General features: G+C 43.5%; 1 protein-coding gene across 1 annotated transcript in view; it reads left to right on the top strand.

The window, feature by feature from the left end:
* LOC139278208 (polycystin-1-like protein 2) overlaps positions 1 to 21,119 on the top strand; it is a 136,067-nt gene that overhangs the window by 89,199 nt on the left and 25,749 nt on the right. The window contains exons 23-27 of the mRNA XM_070896856.1: positions 6,162 to 6,308; positions 8,388 to 8,573; positions 8,974 to 9,301; positions 12,115 to 12,248; positions 19,838 to 19,965. Coding sequence (XP_070752957.1) covers positions 6,162 to 6,308; positions 8,388 to 8,573; positions 8,974 to 9,301; positions 12,115 to 12,248; positions 19,838 to 19,965 — 923 coding nt within the window. The remainder of the gene's footprint in view (positions 1 to 6,161; positions 6,309 to 8,387; positions 8,574 to 8,973; positions 9,302 to 12,114; positions 12,249 to 19,837; positions 19,966 to 21,119) is intronic.

The following is a 21,119-nucleotide window of genomic DNA, read 5'->3' as shown; positions in this document are numbered from 1 at the left end:
TCTTAATAAAGAATTCTATCATATTATGGTCACTCTTCCCCAAGGGGCCTCGCACAACAAGATTGTTAATTAGTCCTTTCTCATTACACATCACCCAGTCTAGGATGGCCAGCCCTCTAGTTGGTTCCTCGACATATTGGTCTAGAAAACCATCCCTAATACACTCCAGGAAATCCTCCTCCACCATACTGCTACCAGTTTGGTTAGCCCAATCTTACTGTAGATTAAAGTCGCCCATGATAACTTCTGCACCTGTATTGCACGCATCCCTAATTTCTTGTTTGATGCTGTCCCCAACCTCACTACTACTGTTTGGTGGTCTGTACACAACTCCCACTAGTGTTTTTTGCCCTTTGGTATTCCGCAGCTCTACCCATACAGATTCCACATCATCCAAGCTAATGTCCTTCCTTACTATTGCATTAATTTCTTCTCTAACCAGCAACGCTACCTCACCTCCTTTTCCTTTCTATCTATCCTTCCTGAATGTTGAATACCCCTGGATGTTGAGTTCCCAGCTTTGGTCACCCTGGAGCCATGTCTCCGTAATCCCAATTATATCATATTCGTTAATAGCTGCCTGCGCAGTTAATTCATCCACCTTATTACGAATACTCCTCGCATTTAGGCACAGAGCCTTCAGGCTTGTCTTTTTAACATACTTTGTCCCTTTAGACTTTTGCTGTAAAGTGGCCCTTTTTGATTTTTGCCTTGGGTTTCTCTGCCCTCCACTTTTAATTTTCTTCTTTCTATCTTTTGCTTCTGCCCCCATTTTACTTCCCTCTGTCTCCCTGCATAGGTTCCCAACCCCCTGCCATATTAGTTTAACCCCTCCCCAACAGCACTAGCAAACACTCCCCCTAGGACATTGGTTCCGGTCCTGCCCAGGTGCAGACCATCCGGTTTGTACTGGTCCCACGTCCCCCAGAACCGGTTCCAATGTCCCAGGAATTTGAATCCCTCCCTCCTGCACCACTCCTCAAGCCACGAATTCATCTTAGCTATCCTGCAATTCCTACTCTGACTAGCACGTGGCACTGGTAGAAATCCTGAGATTACTACCTTTGAGGTCCTGCTTTTTAATTTAACTCCTAGCTCCCTAAATTCAGCTTGTAGGACCTCATCCCATGTTTTATCTATATTGTTGGTACCTATATGCACCACGACAACTGGCTGTTCACCCTCCCCCTCCAAAATGTCCTGTAGCCGCTCCAAGACATCCTTGACCCCTGCACCAGGGAGGCAACATACCATCCTGGAGTCTCGATTACAGCCGCAGCAACGCCTATCTATTCCCCTTACAATAGAATCCCCTACTACTATAGCTCTCCCACTCTTTTTCATGCCCTCCTGTGTAGCAGAGCCTCCCATGGTGCCATGAACTTGGCTGCTGCTGCCTTCCCCTGATGAGTCATCCCCCACAACAGTACCCAAAACGGTGTATCTGTTTTGGAGGGGGATGACCGCAGGGGACCCCTGCACTACCTTCCTTCCACTGCTCTGCCTGATGGTCACCCATACCTTATCTGCCTGAGTAACCTTTGCCTGCGGTGTGACCAACTCATTAAATGTGCTATTCACGACATCCTCAGCATTGTGGATGCTCCAGAGTGAATCCATGCGCAGCTCCAGTGCCGCAATGCGGTCTGTCAGGTGCTGCAGCAGGATACACTTCCTGCATATGTAGTCGTCAGGGACACTGGAAGCGTCCCTGACTTCCCACATAGCACAGGAGGAGCATGACACGTGTCTGAGCTCTCCTGCCATGACTTAATTTAATTTGGCAACAATGTCAAAGGTTACCTACTGATAAGGAAATAAAAAGAAGAAAAATATCACCCAGCGTTAGTTTCCGCACGGAATTAACGCCGAGATTCAATAATACCGCCCGCCCCCTATTTTTGTCGTAAATATCACATTTGTCGAAACTAATGGCCATGAGATCGCCCAGCATCACTTTCACCACCTCGCACACATATCGCCTAAATATCGCTCGCCCAAAAAACCGCCTGGAAAAAGTGGAACTAACCAGATCTAATCACAGCGTTATGGACGCCATATTCCACATCACATGTCGCATCCTTTAAAAGGCTGCTCTGCTTCAACTTCGCCGGAGGTCGGATGTACTCTGGAGGTCTTTGGAGGTGATGTGAACATCTGTACAAACATCTTGACCATACTGTGACCGATTGGAATTTAATAGATGTCTTCATCGGGACATTCATTGTTTGTGACCAATCGGTGGCGAACAGAGAGCTATTGCAATGGGGCCTGTACTTTCTCACCCTCTCTTGATGACCAATTACATGCTGCAGACTCGAGATGGCCGAATGTACGCTCCACAGCATTATGTGCCCAATGTAAGATGTGCCAGACTGATGAGGAGGACCAGACGTTACACCCCCCGCAAGTATAGGGACAAGCGGTCTTACCTCGACTTGCCCGACACCACCTGCCTTCGGAGATTGCGCTTCCACAAAGAGGTTAACACTGAGGTATGCCAGCTCATAAGGAGAGATCTGCAGCCTGCCAGCACCATCAGTACTGCACTGTCCGTCGAGGTCAAAGTCACTGCGGCACTGTTGTTCTACGCGTCGGGTTCTTTTCAGGCCACAGCTGGCGACATTTGCGGTCTATCTCAGCATGACACACATTGCTGCATTAGACAGGTCATTGAAGCCCTGTACGCATGCAAGAGAGACTTGATCAGCTTCCCTATGACCAGGGAGGCACAGACTGAGAGGGCTCTAAGATTCTCCAGAATTGCAAACTTCCCCAAGGTACAGAGCAATAGACTGTACGCACATCGCGATGTGGGCACCTTTTCAGGATGCTGAGGTTTTCAGGAACTGCAAGGGATTCCACTCCCTGAATGTCCAACTGGTTGTCGACCACCAGCAAATTATAATGACAGTGAATGCTAAATTTCCGGGCAGCATCCATGATGCTCACATCCTGCGTAAGGCACTGTATCTGACTTGTTTAACAATGAGCCACAAGGTCAATGCTGGATGTTTGGGGACAAAGGATACGGCTTCGCCACCTGGCTGATGAACCCCCTGCGTGACACCCACACCAAAGCCGAGAGGTGATACAACGAGAGCCACAGAGCCACTCGCAATATCATGGAAAAAAACCATTGAAGTGCTTAAGCAGCACTTGAGATGCCTGGACCACTCAGGAGACAAGCTCCAATACCACCCTGAGCAGGTAGCTCAATTCGTGGTGGTGTGCTCCATGCTACACAACTTGGCTATCAGGAGGGGACAAGAATTGCCAGAAGAGTCTGACAGTCCACCTCAGCAGAGAGAGGAAGAGGAGGACGAGGAGGCGGATGCTGACATCAGCCCAGACAATCAGGCTGACGCTGAAGCCATGCCCCCGCACCCCTGTAGACCACATGAAAGGGCTCATGGTGGCATGATAGCTGCAAGAGCCTTACGTCAGGAGCTCATCAATGATTGCTTTGCCTGTAAGAACGTTGGTGTTATTTACAAAGCTGACACCCTGCTGGGTGTGCAGGTCATACATCAATGGTGGGCATCACCTTGGTGACAGTTAAAGTTTAAGCTAATTGAAGTTCAGTGTAATTATACCCTTTGATGTTAAGGAATCACTAGCGTGTAATGGTGCAACAAGGTTTTTGATAAATAAAAAACATTTAACCGAAAATTTGTCTGAAATCATCAGTATTTCTGTAAAAAAACAACCCTTCTCCTCCCCCCCCCCCCCCGGCTTCTCCTTCCCACCTCTACCCCTTCCCCTTCCCCTCCTGACTCCAAGCCGCCTGGCCAAGGAGCTCCTCAGGCGATGCTTCATTGGCGGGGGGGGTGGGGGGCGGGGTGGGGGGTGGGAAGGGGAGGCGGGGAGGTGGATGACGGTCGAACCGCTGCTTGGATGGATACGGGAGAGGACGGTCTCGAGGTGGGAACGTGCTCCGAGCCAGAAGCAAGATGTTGCTCCTGGCTCTCATATGTCATTGGCAATGGGGGTGCAGTGCTGCACTCCAGGACCACTATGAGCCCTCTGCCACCAGTGTTCCTGGCTACCAGCTGCAGGGCCTCCACCATCCCTTCCATGTTATATCTTATTTGTTGGACAAAAACTCGGTGCCAACTATGTTCTTGGTGTTTAGTCGGCTTTTTGCTGCTGGTGAATCTCCTTCGTGCCTCCCTCAACAGCCAGACAAGCACACACCACAGCCACATGCGCTTTCAGTTCCTCTCAGCTCCCTCTCTCTCTGTCTCCTCTCCTTCGCATGTCATGATGACCTTTGACCTCCTGAATCGCGGGAATCGAGCATTGCCATGCCGTTGCTAAGGACGGCGACACTTTACGGTAGAAGGTGAGAGAGATTTACCACCACCGCCCATTTCATATCGCTCGCGGTTATGCCCAATTTCAAAAATGGAGACTAGGTGCTTTGAGAATGGGCGAGAAGCCGGCGATCTGAAAACCCATTTTTATCGCCCACGCCGGAAATAATGCCCATTTTTGGGCGCTATGCACAAAAGTGTAAAATCTAGCCCATTATGGTTACGGACATTGAATAAAGCATTAACAGTTCAAGTATTTATTAGTATTAAATAATAATATAAGTGGTACAGTAGAAATATTTCCAGATTTAGCACAAGCAACCAACTTGGCTGTTCCATATGTAAGTCTCCATCGTAACACTATGGCCAGTCGAAGAGCTGAACATTCCTCTGCTATATTGTCTGTCTGTGCCAGGTCGTTGAAAGAGCTATCAGATTTTCAACAGATAATTGTATGGCGGAGACTATCGCCTTCATTTTCGGCGATTCTCTCAGCAGTGCAGCTGCTTTGTGAGAGAAACCGCCCGGTGAAAGTTTCCCCCTTACTTTTTAAATGGAACCGCCCACATTTTGAAATATCTGCCGGGACCAAACCGCCGACGTGCACCGCCGAGAAAATCGCCAGGGCGTAAGTTTGGCCTGAACGGAAGCCCGTCCAGATCGCCGAGAGAACCGCCCTGTGAAAGTTGTTTAAACAGGGCGGTAGGTGAGTACTCTGCAAAGAAAGGTAAGTTAAAGGTTCTTTATTTAGTTTTAATTGTAAAATGGTGATTAATTGTAAAACTAGCTTGGGAATGTTTTTTTAACTTTTTTTGGTGACATTTCTTTTATTAAGTCTCCCCACCCCACCCCGAGGCCCAACTACAGCCTTGGAGTAAATTTTTAAAAATATTTTAAGAACTGCCCGTTTCACCTAGTTTCGCCTTTAACCGCCGAGAATATTGGTGCAAGATCCATTTTCTCGCCGGGCGATATTTTTTATCTTAATTTTGGAAATTCTCGCCAGCGTTAGTTGCAGAATGTTAACGGTGTTTCTGTGTGGCAATTGGGCATTGAGGGGCTTTAGGGAAAATCTAGCCCTGTGCTTTTAACCTCCTGATCCGATTACACTGGCATCTTTTATTTATCTCTGGATTTATTTGCTTTAATCTGGATATGTCAATACCTATTAGGCACAAATGGTGGACGTATGCGGTGATATTATTAGTGATCAGCAGATTGAGTTTAGAGGGTGGCCCAGCAGTGCAGAGATTGCCAGGGCTGCACCACTCACCGAAAAACTAGCCCAGACAGGCGGCCTATCACCGCCCACCCTAAAAGCTCCATGGACCTCCCTACGGAGGGAGCAGTGCGTGACGAAGCCCCAGCTCACAGTGGAAACATCACACACACACACTATTTTGATTTGGGTTGATTAGATTCTACGAAATAAAGGCAAATAAGCTTTTATTCACAAAAAAGAGGAAAATATGAGGAAAATTGAAGATGCTGGTTTACAAAATAATCTATAGGGTGAGCGGTGGGAAATTTGTTAATCGTGTAGTTACTACTCTAGCTGTTTCCCACACTGTCGAGCCTGAATTCCATAGTTCCCTTCCTGATTGTGGGCTTTGGAAATCATGCTAGGAATATCAGCTCACAAAGTACCAGAACATTATGGAAGTTGTAGTTATAAGGGTTGGCAACCACATATGTCAGATACACATTATAAGCACGGAAGAGGTGTAGGCACGAGTACAAACAAGTATGAATATCATATTTACATCAGTGCCTACATCTTAATCTCACTTTGAAACATTTATCATGAGCAACTTTTCAGCCCACTTATATACAGTGTTTTATTAGATGAAGATCTTGAAGTGGCGACTCCCAACTATACAAAAAGAACCGATACTGGTATTTACAAACCACCATCACTGAAAAATGTGGAGGAAATGAAAGCACTGCGCTTGAAAGAAAAGAAAATGTATGGCTTGATTAAAGATATAATTGGTATGTAAATATATTTTTATGTATGACTATAATTTTCCAAAATTCTTTAGAAAACAAAATTACATCAAAGGATTGGAGGCAAAAAGCTGACAGAGATAAGCAGGGAATTATAGGCCAGTTAGTCTTAAATTGTCAATAAATTAGTAATGTGAAATAAAGAAAGACAGGCTTGCTTTTATATAGTGCCTTCAACAAGATCAAGACGCCTCAAAACACTTTGCAGCCAGTAAAGTACTTTTTTAAGTGTGGTAATCTGTAATGTAGGAATCATTGCAGCCAAATTGTGTACAGCAAGGTCCCACAAACAGCAATGTAATAATGAGTAACTAATATGGTTTTTTTTGTTGGTTGAAGAATAAATATTAGCCAGGACACCGTGGAGAACTCACAAGCTCTTCTTCGAAATAGTGCTATGGGATCATTAATGTCCACTTGAGGGGGCAGACCGGGCCTCGGTTACACATCTCATCCAAAAGATGGCACCTCTGAGAGTGCAGCACTCCTTCAGTACTAAACTGGAGTGTCAGCCTGGATTATGTGCTCAAGTCTCTGGAGAAAGGCCTAACCTTCTGACTCCGAGGCGAGAGTACTATTACTGAGCCACAATAGACAAATGGGTTGGCATTACTAAACACTTGGAGAAACACAAATCAATCAAAGCCAATCAGCAATGATTTCTAAAGGGGAGATCATGCTTGGCCAACCTCATGGAATTAACAGATAAAGGGAATGCATTGAGTATGGCTTAGATACATTGTTAGAAAGCATTTGATATGATGCTACACAAGAAAAATATGGCAAAGATAATGGCGCATGGAATTAAAGACAAGGTGTCCACATGGATAGAGAGATGGTTCTTGGATAAATGCGTGCTTCAAAAGTACTCATTAAGCATTTGTAGCTGATCTTTGCTGAATGCAAAGTATGTTACAAAGAAAGATTGGAAATCTTTCTTCTAGTTCTTTGTAATGTGCTCACAATATCCTAAAGCTCTTTACAATCAATGAATTATGTTTGAAATGCAGTCATTTTTGTTATTTAGACAAACCAGTCAGTCAATTTGCATACAACAAGGTCACACAAAATGCAAATGAATGAATAATTTGATAATTTGGTTTGGTCGGAGCTGAGGGAAGAATGTTGGTTTGGACACTCGAAGAACTTGTTGCTTTTCTTCAAAGTGTTATGTAACCTTTTATGTCTACCTGAACAGGCAGATGGGGAATCCGTTTAAGAGCTGATCTGAAAGATGGCACCTCCAACAATGTAGACTTCCCTTAGTATGCACGGAAGATGTCAACCTGAGATGTGCTTACATCTGTGATGGAGCTTTATCCCTTCTAACCTTCCAACCTCTAAGCGTGTTACCAACTAATCAAACTAAAGTGAGCGAGTGGCATACGGAGAGAATGGGGAAATATATGGGAGAGGATGCACAGTGAAGGAAAGACTTCCAGTATAGAGAAAAAGAAAGAATGAGAACACGAGACAGGCATCAACAAAAAATGTGAAAGGCATGCAGGGAGAGAAAGAGAGAGACAAAGTTGAAGAACATTGGAAAAGCAGAGAGAGAATTTAGAGAAAAAAGAGAGACAATTACAGGTAGCGATACAATTGTACTTTTATTTTATAAATCTGTAGAAAGATCAATTCTTGTAAATTAGAAATGTGTAAATTCTGTGAATATTATTCCCATCATTGGAGTACTAAATCAGGCAATTCTTAAAAATAAATATTATAGAAATGGTTTGAATCTTACTCTTTCAAATGTGACATTGGGTGGTTGAATGTTGAACCGTTTTACATTCTGGCCAAACTGTTGCTTTTATTATTGTTGTTTGCTGTTGTTGCTGTTTTTTCACGCGTTGTTTACCATAAACATCTAACGGATAAGTCAGATTTTGTCATTTGTGAACCAGGAATGTGACTGATGCCCAGATAAAGCAGTACTTTTCCAGCCAGCCACTGATATAAAAATAACAGTGAGACTTTTATATCAGTATGAGCAATATGGTAAAAATAGGGAAAAGATAAAATTAGCTTCTTTGAGTTCTCATATACTTTTGTTCTTTATTTTAGCCCATGTGGGATTTCTGGTGACATTGTCAATTATTGCTTATGGAGAGAGAAACCCTCATTCATTTTATTTAAACAAAGCCCTCAATGATAGTTTTACTAAAAAGTTTAATGGATCTGTGACCATCAATGACTTTTTCATCTGGGCTGATGAAATCTTATTACCCAACCTGTATGGAGATCATGAAGGTAATCCTATGTATTGAAACAAAATTGTTCAATTCATGTTAAACATGTTATAATCAGAAAATCTTTGCATTGCTCCTTAAACGCCCTACCAGAATTTTGCAAATTTGAGGTCCAGGATTGCCTCCTACACAGACTGTCATTATTTCTTTATATGTTGAATAATTTGAAAACATTTAGTAGGAGTACATTGGTTCTAGTAACATTCAATATGCCCTCCAATATTTCTAAATTGTAGTGAATATATTATTTTAATATGTATTTTGCATATCTCAGAATATGATTAAGTGTCTGAAAAATATAGTGAAAATACTAGGAAAATTTTTACTGATCATTGATTACCATATAACAAGTGTAAGTAAAAGTTAGGACTGACCTGAAAATCACTATTCATTTTAACCAGGATTTGTAACTGATGGGAATTCAAAGCTGGTTGGAAGTCCTCGCATTCGACAGGTGAGAGTGAAACCAGCTCCTTGCCCTGTGCCAACACAATTGGTGGATAGCATTAAAGAATGTCGTGCTCCTTACTCCTACGGTGATGAAGATATGTCGGACTTTGGAATTAAAAAGAATCTTAGTGTAAATACTGACTCCTCGTGGCTAGATTCTACCTGGCAATATCAGAGTGAGTCACAGCTAAACGGATATCCAGTCTGGGGAAAGCTCGCTGTTTATCGAGGAGGCGGTTTTGTGGCTAACTTAGGAACAGAGAATAAAACTGCAGCCAGGTAATTAATACTTGAATTTTAAAAAGTACAGATAATATATTCTGCATGTATGATATCAATTGTGGAACATGAAATACCATACCTGCAAGCTTCTGGCAATAATCTGTTTGCCTATTGGCCCCGAACTTGGTGCACTCACCGCCCGCTGCCACCGAGTTTTCTGGGCGGTCTCCCCTCCGAGCGCGTTTGGTGGAGGCCTCCCACCGGCGGGGAGGGAAGACCACGAGGAAACGTCCGCTGGCGTGCAACGCATGTAAGTGTCCTCCCAGCCGCCGAGCTGCTAGTTTCGTCTGGGCGGGAATCCGCTGCAGCAGGGGGAAGGACTGCTGTGTGGAGGCAGATCTAACCTCAACGGTAAGTAAGAAGGCCTGCAAAAAAAGGTTAGTAAACTTCTTTTCCTTATTTTTTTTCCAGCAATTCAGGTGGATGGGGTCCCCTGAAGGTTTCCCAGTGTTTTTTTTTTATTTTGTGAAAGTTTTTAATTTTATGTGTTTCCCCCCGGGCCTGACTCAATCCTTGGAGGTACTTTGCCGAGGATCGCATTTGCTGCTGAGATTGGGATTTCCTGCCTGCTGCCGCCCAGATTCACAGTGTAAGTCACTGTTTTGCCGCTGGGTGGTCTTTCCAGGACTTTTCCAAGAAACTCCTGCCCAAAGTACCGTCGGGTATCTCAGCGGTCCTTTGGGCAGCACTTGGACAGAACTTAGCTTCCACCAAATTCAGGGCCATTGTCCTCACATTACGTTCGGCGATGTAACTCGGGAGTATGCTGCTGACCACCGAAAGAAATTCGTACTTACCTGGTGCGAGACCTCCTTCGAAAACTTGTTTTGTATCGCTGCGGAGTTGTGCGCAACATAGTGGCCCACGGATCTCGGGGGCACACCGCGTGTGTAAGTGCACCTGGGATCACAGGGGGCAGTGCTCCAATCAGGAAACAGAAATCTCCGATGCCCATTCACAATTTTTTAGTCTTACTCACCCTAGCAAATTAATAAATAAATCAGCCTCTCGTTCACCCCGGTAAATTAATAAATAAACCAGCCTCTCATTCTTTGTAGAGTTCTGTTGGGATCAGGAGATAGTTAGGTGGATGTAGATATTTATTTAGAAGATTTTTTATCATGACGGGTGTATATTTCAAGCTGTTGCATATCTCCCCCCCCCACCTCCACCCCCGGCCTTACGCTGTGCAAACAGGCTCCTGCGCCTGTTTGCACTAGCCATAAAATGTTACTGTGGAATTGCAGGGAAGTTGGGGGGCAGTTAGCCCTGCACCAACAATAGGGATTTCACAGTTGGAGCGGATGATCTGTCATTGGCATGACGGCATACTCTGAGACATAGCCACCGCAAATTCTGCCCCATTGGCATGTGGCATCTTCAAACCCTAGCCTATAACAGTTCACAAATCTTTTTTCATGTTGACCATTATCCAGTGTGATCATCCAATGTGCGATCACACTTACTGTACTTTGCTTCTTACAGAATGCCTTGCGTGAATCTAAATATAACATTTTTACTTTCATTGTTTATCTCAAAACAGAATCCTCTAATTGTTCTGAGCTATTTAAATACAGTTGGTAACAGCTAAATTTTTAACCAGAGGGAACAGCATTGCTGCTTCTTCATGCAATGAATACTGGAAGGATAAGATAATTGCAACCAGATTGTATACTACATCTGTGTTATAACTGTGCACTTATACCATAAAAAATTACTGTAGCATTTTGGCTTATGTTAAAAAAAATAGAAATAGCTGTTTCATTATGGTCCAAAACTTCCTGGAAAATATTATAGCTCAGTTACAGAGCACAAGCCATCTGCTTTATGTAATTCCTCTGAGATTGCATTCACAAATTCAATGCTACATGTTGGATTCTTTCACCTCACAGATGTGGTCTGGGACAGCTGGTGCAGGAACTTGTGAATAAACTGTTGAGATGATTTTTAAAAAGTAGGATATAGTTTCTATTTGAAACACTGTCTGACAAACCTCAGAGTTAAACCTCTCTGAAACCCATTGAATAATACAATCCCTGCTCCTAATGTGCATGTTAATTTCCCACACAATTACACGTCATCGGCAAGTTTAAGAAATCTTGCTCTCAATCTCCTAATCGAGGTCATTTATGAAAGTGTGAATAGTAAGAGGCAAAGGGCCGATTCCTGGTGGAGTTCTATTAATTACTATCGTACTCCCTAGTTTTAATAAACCCATTTACAGCTTTTCTGTTTTTGATTGGCTTAATCTAAGTTTATTTCAGGACCTCTTCCCCAGTTTCAAGTGTTCTAATTTTCATCACTCATCCGTTTTGAGAGTAAAGATCTTCAGTAACTGCCTTTTGAAAGTTCATTTATACATTTATGTTTTTTCCTCCCTGAGGGTGCTGATTCTTGATGGGCATGGTTCCATAGTACCTGCAGCCCTCCAGTATCCTGCCAAAGTGTCTATTCTTCATGTACAAGACTAGACGGTGACTGTTAGCAGGCTGTTCATCCATGGATGATGTTGTAGCCAAGCCTACTTCTGTCCACATCCAACACTCACAGGCAGGCACTTTTCAGTGGGGAATCCCTAAGTACAAATCTGAGCCTTGATTGCCTTTCCTCTCCTAGACCAATCACACTGCTACTCCGGCTGACACTGGCCGTCTGCCTTCTTGCTCCTCACTGGCTCACTCCCGGCCATTACCTCTTAGCACATTGTTTTTTGATGCTTAATTGTATATTTTTCCATTAGAATAGATGTTTCATCCATTCATCTCAACTATTTAGATGGAATAATTAATGTTTTGTACTTCTTCCTGCAGTGTTATTAAGTATCTGAAGGACAATAGCTGGGTGGATATGTACACCCGAGCCATCTTTGTAGAGTTCACGGTCTACAATGCAAATGTAAACCTGTTTTGTGTGGTCACGCTGATGCAGGAGATGAAAGCTATCGGTAAGAGAGAAACATATTTTGATTTTTTTTGTATAATATGCAGTTATTATTAAGAGAATGGGACTGGAAGAAGAACTGACCAACAACACCCAAGTGAAGGGGAGAATATTATTTACACATATGATTAGGACTACTGCTCATGTATAGGATAAACATCAACACACACTGGTCTGAGTGGACTGTTTCTGAGTTGTAATTTCTATGTATACTATGCACTCAACAAATTTATACTGAAGGTTCATGTCTCTAGAGACTGGTTCAGGAAAAAAATTGTAATTTGTGAGTTTTTATTACTTTGAGGGAGCTATGAATACCACTGATTGACTAATACAGGTATCATGGTTCAGTGATAACACTCTTCCTTTTGAGTTAAAAGGGCATCGGCTCATGCCCCATCTCAGAGACTTAAGTGCATAATCTAGGTTGGTACTTCAGTGCAGTAGTGAAGGTTGAGGCATTAAACCAAGGCCCCACCATCTCAGATGAACATAAAAGATCCAATGCTCCTATTTGAAAAAAAACAGTGGCGTTCTCCCAGCGAAAATAAATAGTTAATAAACCCTTCTCCAAAAGGTGCAACTATTTCAGTGATCATCCCTCTTTGGCAGCAGGACGTGCAAAGAAAATTGCCAGAATGAAATCTGGTACTTTCAAGGCCATGTCCTTGGCCTGGACACCCAGGTGGGCCCCACTTCTTCCCCAACAATGAGTTTGATGCTGGTTTCTTCCTGGCATGCAAGTTGCTGAGTGGAAAGGAGGTGAGAGCCAAAGGGATGCGACAAGGGGAAGCTGTCCCACCAGCCCCACCTCCTTATGATATCCAGGGTCTTTTATCGGGTGGATTGAACTGCTGCTCATCTAAAGGCCCCATTAAAAATTGGCAACAGCTCCTCTTCTGGCCGGAGGCAACAATTCTGATCCTGCCCAATTCCCCCCAAATTCCCCCCACTGCACTCCTGGTCTCTTTACTCTGGGCGTCTGCCCCAGGCACCAATGTAATTCAGGGCCTGGTCTAGAAACAGCTTATTAGTGGGCCTCCATTACTAGAGACTCATTAAAATGGGGAGTTAATGACTGTAAATGATAAATGAAAATAAGTTAAGGAATCCACCAACTCTGTTTAGTTAAAACATATGACAATGGACATAAGCTTACTTTTGATTTACTAATGAAAAGAAAAAAGACAGACTTGCACTTATACAGCGCCTTTCACAACCGCAAGATGTTCCAAAGTGCTTTACAGCCAATGAAGTACTTTTGAAGTGTAGTCACTGTTGTAATAAAAGAAAAAGAAAGACTTGCATTTATATAGCGCCTTTCATGACCACCGGACATCTCAAAGCACTTTATAGCCAATGAAGTACTTTTGGAGTGTAGTCACTGTTGTAATGTGGGACATTGCACTTGAAATAGCACAAACAACATTTTCTAAATGTCATTCTGATATCAAATTACGTATTTTCAAATGCTGATTATACTTCTCTAGCTGCTCCTGCCCCCATTCTCCAAGAATGACAACCAGTTCATCTTGTCAAGGTCTTTTTAAGACAGATCCCCAAAGTATTAATTTGATACCAAACATTATAAAGCTTTTTTGTAGATAAAACAATCCTGTGTAAGCCTTTCAATGAAACCTATCATCTGACGTGATATTGCATTTTTAAAAAGTCATACTTTTCTGATTATTGGCAATTATATTATGATACATAGATAATATAGCAATACATAGATAATATAGATGGTTCACAAGTGCTAGGATTACCATTGATTGTACTGACAGCTAACTCATGCCAGAACTATGAGAACCACAACAGGTTTACTTCCGTATCATCTTGGAGTAGAATAGAATCAACACGGAAGAAGGCCATTTGGCCCGTCCCGACTCTCAGCTAGTCCCAAGCCCCTGCCCTTTCCCCATAGTCCTGCAAATCTTTTTCCTTCAGATACTTATCCATCTCGCTTTTGAAAGTTAAAATTGAATCTGCCTCCACCACCCTCTCGGGCAGTACATTCCAGATCTTAACCACTCGCTGCGTAAAAAAGTTTTATCTTACATCACCCTTAGTTCTTTTGCCAATCGCCTTAAATCTGTGTCCTCTGGTTCTCAACCCTTTTGCCAATGGGAACAGTTTCTCTCGATTTACTCTGTTTCTGTATTATTTCCAAGTCTTATGTCACCTTTTGGTAACACTAGACCTGTAGTGGTGGATGCTAACAAACAATGCATCGGGTCAGAATAAGGTTGCCAATGTTTCTCAAATCAAAGCCAAAGGTGTGCAGGATAGGACAGGGTACAGAGTAGGATCATGGCTTAAGTTGAGCCACAGAAGTGAGAGGGGAAAGTAGATTACTATATTGAAACCAGACTTTTAGTTCACCTTTTCAAAATCCACGATAACCCACATAAAACCCAGGCTGTTCAATTTGAAACTGGATGGCAGCCCTAGACTGGTAAATGTACTATAAGCCTTCCTTTTGATTCAACCTTTTGATACTTATTAATCCTTATTTTAATGTTACCTTCAGAATACTGTGGATTAGTTTAACGTTTCATCGTAAATTGTACCCACTAGAACCGTGAAGCTAAATCATTTAAGGTTTTAGAATGGGAGATTATTGCCCTGTGATCTAAGCCATGTGAGCCATGCTCTTGAAAGTCTAGGACATTAGGTAATCTCTAATGGTTTTTTAAATAGTTATAATAAAAAGGTTGGAGCCAGAAGTCTTTGCTGAAGTGCTAAAATCCTTGCTACTGAGTAGCCAGAGAATCACCTGCAATGGCTTCTCTTCCCACTCCCGCATCATTACCTCTATCCTTGGCCCCTCCTATTTCTCATCTACATGTTGCCCATTCGTGACATCATTTGAAAACATAGCATCAATTTCCACATGCATGCTGACGACAACCAGCTTTGGAGGCAGTTCCAAGAAGGTTCACTCGGTTGATTCCAGAGATGAGGGGGTTGACTTGAGGAGGTTGGGCCTCTACTCATTGGAATTCAGAAGAATGAGAGGTGATAGACAAGAAGGGAAAGGAGGTGGGGTAGCTCTGTTAATAAAGGATGATATCAGGGCAGTTGTGAGAGATGATATTGGCTCTAATGAACAAAATGTTGAATCATTGTGGGTGGAGATTAGAGATAGTAAGGGGAAAAAGTCACTGGTGGGCGTAGTTTATAGGCCCCCAAATAATAACTTCACGGTAGGGCGGGCAATAATCAAGGGAATAACGGAGGCATGTAAAAAAGGAACGGCAGTAGTCTTGGGGGATTTTAACCTACATATCGATTGGTCAACTCAAATCACACGGGGTAGCCTGGAGGAGGAATTCATAGAATGCATACGGGATTGTTTCTTAGAACAGTATGTAACAGAAGCTACAAGGGAGCAAGCTATCTTAGATCTGGTCCTGTGTAATGAGACAGGAAAAATAAATGATCTCCTAGTAAAAGATCCTCTCGGAATGAGTGATCACAGTATGGTTGAATTTGTAATAAAGATTGAGGGTGAGGAAGTTGTGTCAGAAACGAGTGTACTATGCTTAAACAAAGGAGTCTACAGTGGGATGAGGGCAGAGTTGGCTAAAGTAGACTGGAAACACAGATTAAACAGTGGCATAATTGAGGAACAGTGGAGGACTTTTAAGGAGCTCTTTCATAGTGCACAACAAAAATATATTCCAGTGAAAAAGAAGGGCGGTAAGAGAAGGGATAACCAGCCGTGGATAACCAAGGAAATAAAGGAGAGTATCAAATCAAAGACCAATGCGTATAAGGTGGCCAAGGTTAGTGGGAAACTAGAAGATTGGGAAAATTTTAAACAACAGCAAAGAATGACTAAAAAAGCAATAAAGAAAGGAAAGATAGATTTCGAAGGTAAACTTGTGCAAAACATAAAAACAGATAGTAAAAGCTTTTACAGATATATAAAACAGAAAAGAGTGACTAAAGTAAATGTTGGTCCCTTAGAAGATGAGAAGGGGGATTTAATAATGGGAAATGTGGAAATGGCTGAGACCTTAAACAATTATTTTGTTTCGGTCTTCACAGTGGAAGACACAAAAACCATGCCGTAAAATTGCTGGTCACGGGAATGTGGGAAGGGAGGACGTTGAGACAATCACTATCACTCGGGGGGTAGTGCTGGACAGGCTAATGGGACTTAAGGTAGACAAGTCCCCTGGTCCTGATGAAATGCATCCCAGGGTATTAAATGAGATGGCGGAAGTTATAGCAGATGCATTCGTTATAATCTACCAAAATTCTCTGGACTCTGGGGAGGTACCAACGGATTGGAAAGCAGCTAATGTAACGCCTCTGTTTAAAAAAGGGGGCAGACAAAAGGCAGGTAACTATAGGCTGGTTAGTTTAACATCTGTAGTGGGGAAAATGCTTGAAACTATCATTAAGGAAGAAATAGCGGGACATCTAGATAGGAATAGTGCAATCAAGCAGGCGCAACATGGATTCATGAAGGAGAAATCATGTTTAACTAATTTACTAGAATTCTTTGAGGATATAACGAGCATGGTGGATAGTGGTGTACCGATGGATGTGGTGTATTTAGATTTCCAAAAGGCATTCGATAATGTGCCACACAAAAGGTTACTGCAGAAGATAGAGGTGCGCGGAGTCAGAGGAAACGTATTAGCATGGATAGAGAATTGGCTGGCGAACAGAAAGCAGAGAGTCAGGATAAATGGGTCCTTTTCGGGTTGGAAATCGGTGGTTAGTGGTGTGCCACAGGGATCGGTGCTGGGACCACAGCTGTTTACAATATACATAGATGACCTGGAAGAGGGGACAGAGTGTAGTGTAACAAAATTTGCAGATGACACTAAGATTAGTGGGAAAGCGGGTTGTGTAGAGGACACAGAGAGGCTGCAAAGAGATTTGGATAGGTTAAACGAATGGGCGAAGGTTTGGCAGATGGAATACAATGTCGAAAAGTGTGAGGTCATCCACCTTGGGGAAAAAAACAGTAAAAGGGAATATTATTTGAATGGGGAGAAATTACAACATGCTGAGGTGCAGAGGGACCTGGGGGTCCTTGTGCATGAATCCCAAAAAGTTAGTTTGCAGGTGCAGCAGGTAATCAGGAAGGCGAATGGAATGTTGGCCTTCATTGCGAGAGGGATGGAATACAAAAGTAGGGAGGTCCTGCTGCAACTGTATAGGGTATTGGCAAGGCCGCACCTGGAGTACTGCGTGCAGTTTTGGTCACCTTACTTAAGGAAGGATATACTGGCTTTGGAGGGGGTACAGAGATGATTCACTAGGCTAATTCTGGAGATGAGGGGGTTACCTTATGATGATAGATTGAGTAGACTGGATCTTTACTCGTTGAAGTTCAGAAGGATGAGGGATGATCTTATATAAACATTTAAAATCATGAAAGGGATAGACAAGATAGAGGCAGAGAGGTTGTTTCCACTGGTAGGGGAGACTAGAACTAGGGGGCACAGCCTCAAAATACTGGGGAGACAATTTAAAACCGAGTTGAGAAGGAATTTCTTCTCCCAGAGGGTTGTGAATTTGTGGAATTCTCTGCCCAAGGAAGCAGTTGAGGCTAGGTCATTGAATGTATTCAAGTCACAGATAGATAGATTTTTAACCAATCAGGGAATTAAAGGTTACGGGGAGAGGGTGGGTAAGTGGAGCTGAGTCCACGGCCAGATCAGCCATGATCTTATTGAATGGTGGAGCTGGCTCGAGGGGCTAGATGGCCTACTCCTGTTCCTAATTCTTATGTTCTTATGATCTTATCAAAACATATAAGATTATGAGGGGGCTTGACAAAGTGGAAGCAGAGCAGATGTTTCCACTGATGGGGGAGACTAGAACTAGGGGGCACAATCAGAATAAGGGGCCGCCCATTTAAAACTGAGATGAGGAGGAATTTCTTCTCGAGGGTTATAAATCTGTGGAATTCACTGCCTCAGAGAGCTGTGGAAGCCGGGACATTGAATAAGTTTAAGACAGAGATAGACAGCTTCTTAACCGATAAGGGATAAAGGGGTTATGGGGAGCGGGCAGGGAAGTGGACCTGAGTCCATGATCGGATCAGCCACGATCATATTAAATGGCGGAGCAGGCTTGAGGGGCCGTATGGCCTACTCCTGCTCCTATTTCTTATGTTCTTATGTACCTCACCCCCACTTTCTCGACCCCTCCACGGTTTCTCAATTGGCAGACTGCTTGTCCGACATCCAAGTTGAGATCAGCAGAAATGTTCTCCAATTTAATATTGGGAAGACGGAAGCCAATACCACAAACTCTGTTCCCTAGTCATTGACTCCAATCCTCTCCCTAGCATCTGTCTGAGGCTGAACCAGGCTGTTCGCAACCCTGGTGTCATATTTGACCCTGAAATTAGCTTTTGACCACGCATCTGCAGCATAACTAAGACCGCCTATTTCCATCTTCGTAACATCGCCCGTCTCTGCCCCTGCCTCAGCTCATTCACTGCTGAAATCCTCCTTCATGCCTTTGTTACCTCTAAACTGACTATTCCAACATACTCCTGGCTGGCCTCCCACGTTCAACCCTACGTAAACTTGAGGTCATCCAAAACTTGGCTGCTCGTGACCTAACTTGCACCAAGTCCCGTTCACCCATCAACGCTGTACTCACTTGACATATATTGGCTCCTTGTTAAGCAACGCCTTGATTTGAAAATTGTCATCCTTGTTTTCAAATCCCTCCATGGCCTCACCCCTCCCTATCTCTGTAATTTCCTTCAGCCCCACAACCCCCAAAGATGTCTGTGCTCCTCTAATTCTGCACTCTTGAGCATCCCTGATTATAATCGTTCAACAATTGACAGCGATGCCTTCTGTTGTCTAGGCCCAAAGCTCTGGAATTCCCTCCCTAAACCTCTCTGCCTGTCTTTTCTGGATCAACTGGGCTTGTATTCACTGGAGTTCAGAAGAATGAGAGGCGATCTGATAGAAACGTTTAAAATTCCGATGGGTTTAGACAGGTTAGATGCAGGAAGAATGTTCCCAATGTTGGGGAAGTCCAGAACCAGGGGTCACAGTCTAAGGATAAGGGGTAAACCATTTAGGACCGAGATGAGAAGAAACTTCTTCACCCAGAGAGTGGTGAACCTGTGGAATTCTCTACCACAGAAAGTTGTTGAGGTCAATTCACTAAATATATTTAAAAAAGGAGTTAGATGTAGTCCTTACTACTAGGGGGATCAAGGGTATGGCGAGAAAGCAGGAATGGGGTACTGAAGTTGCATGTTCAGCCATGAACTCATTGAATGGCGGTGCAGGCTCGAAGGGCCGAATGGCCGACTCCTGCTCCTGTTTCTATGTTTCTCCTTTATGATGCTCTTTAAAACCTACCTCTTTGACCAAACTTTTGGTCATCTGCCCTAATTTCGCCATATGTAGCTTGCTGTCAAATCTTAGACTTATAATACTGCTGTGAAGTGCCTTGGGACATTTTACTATGTTAAAGGCACTATATAAATACAAGTTGTTGTTGTTGAGTCCTTATATTAGGTGCTGAGCAGTACACGAGCACTGGCTGTACCTTCAGTATTGTTGGAAATCCTCATTAGTTGTCAACTTCATTCTCCAGGTGTCTTCCTAGGCAACGTGGAACTGGAGATCGTCCGACTGTACCAATATGTGGACCAGAATTATTCTACCATCATTGGGGCGCAAATTGTCTTTTTACTCATTGTTATTTATTACATGGTTATGCAGGTAGGTGGAAAATGCCATTAGAGAATTGTTTTTGTATTGAATTTGAGATAGAATCCTGGAAAATGTGCTATGTGATATTATTGTATGAATGTGTTGGTATCAAACTCCTTTGCCTGCTATTTTAACTGAGGGAATAACCTGACATTGTTAATGGTTCTCTCTCTTCAGATACAGTCCCCCTCTTCCTCAAATCTGCTGTCATCACCACTCTCCTCAAAAAACCAATCCTCGCCCCATCTCCAACCTCCCTTACCTCTCCAAAGTCCTTGAACGTGTTGTCGCCTCCCAAATCTGTTCCATCTTTCCCACGGTTCCATGTTTGAATCCCTCCAATCCGGTTTCTGCCCTGCCACAATACCGAAACACTTTCATCAAAGTCACAAATGACATCCTTTGTGATTGTGATAAAGGCAAACTATCCCTCCTCGTTCTTCTTGACTTGCCTGCAGCCTTTAACACGGTTGACCACTCTATCCTTCTCCAACGCCTCTCCACCGTTGTCCAGCTGGGTGGGACTGCACTCGCCTGGTTCCATTCTTATCTATCTAATCGTAGCCAGAGAATCACCTGCAACAGATTCTCTTCCCACCCCCGCATCGTTACCTCTGGTGGCCCCCAAGGATCTATCCTTGGCCCCTCCTATTTCTCATCTATATGTTGCCCCTTGGCGACATCATCCGAAAACACAGCGTCATTTTCCACATGTAGGCTGATGACACCCAGCTCTACCTCATTACCACTTCTCTCGACCCCTCCATGATCTCTAAATTGTCAGACTGCTTGCCTGGCATCCAGTTCTGGATGAGCAGAAATTTCTCCAATTGAACATTGGGAAGACTGAAGCTATTGTTTTCGGTCCCTGCCACAAACTCCGTTCCCTAGCCACTGACTCCATCCTCTCCCCAACTTCTGTCTGAGGCTGAACCAGACTGTTCGCAACCTTGGTGTCATATTTGACCCTGAATTAAGCTTTCGACCACATATCCGCAGCATAACTAAGACCGCCTATTTTCACCTCCGTAACATCGCCCGTCTCCGTCCCTGCCTCAGCTCATCCACTGCTTTCATCCATGCCTTTGTTACCTCTAAACTTGACTATTCCACTGCACTCCTGACCAGTCTCTCACATTCTACCCTACGTAAACTTGAGGTTA

This window comes from Pristiophorus japonicus, chromosome 13, assembly GCF_044704955.1.
Source record: "Pristiophorus japonicus isolate sPriJap1 chromosome 13, sPriJap1.hap1, whole genome shotgun sequence".
In the NCBI taxonomy this organism is placed as follows: domain Eukaryota; kingdom Metazoa; phylum Chordata; class Chondrichthyes; family Pristiophoridae; genus Pristiophorus; species Pristiophorus japonicus.
Note: the sequence above shows the minus strand (reverse complement) of the source record. Positions and strands in the feature narration are given on the sequence as shown.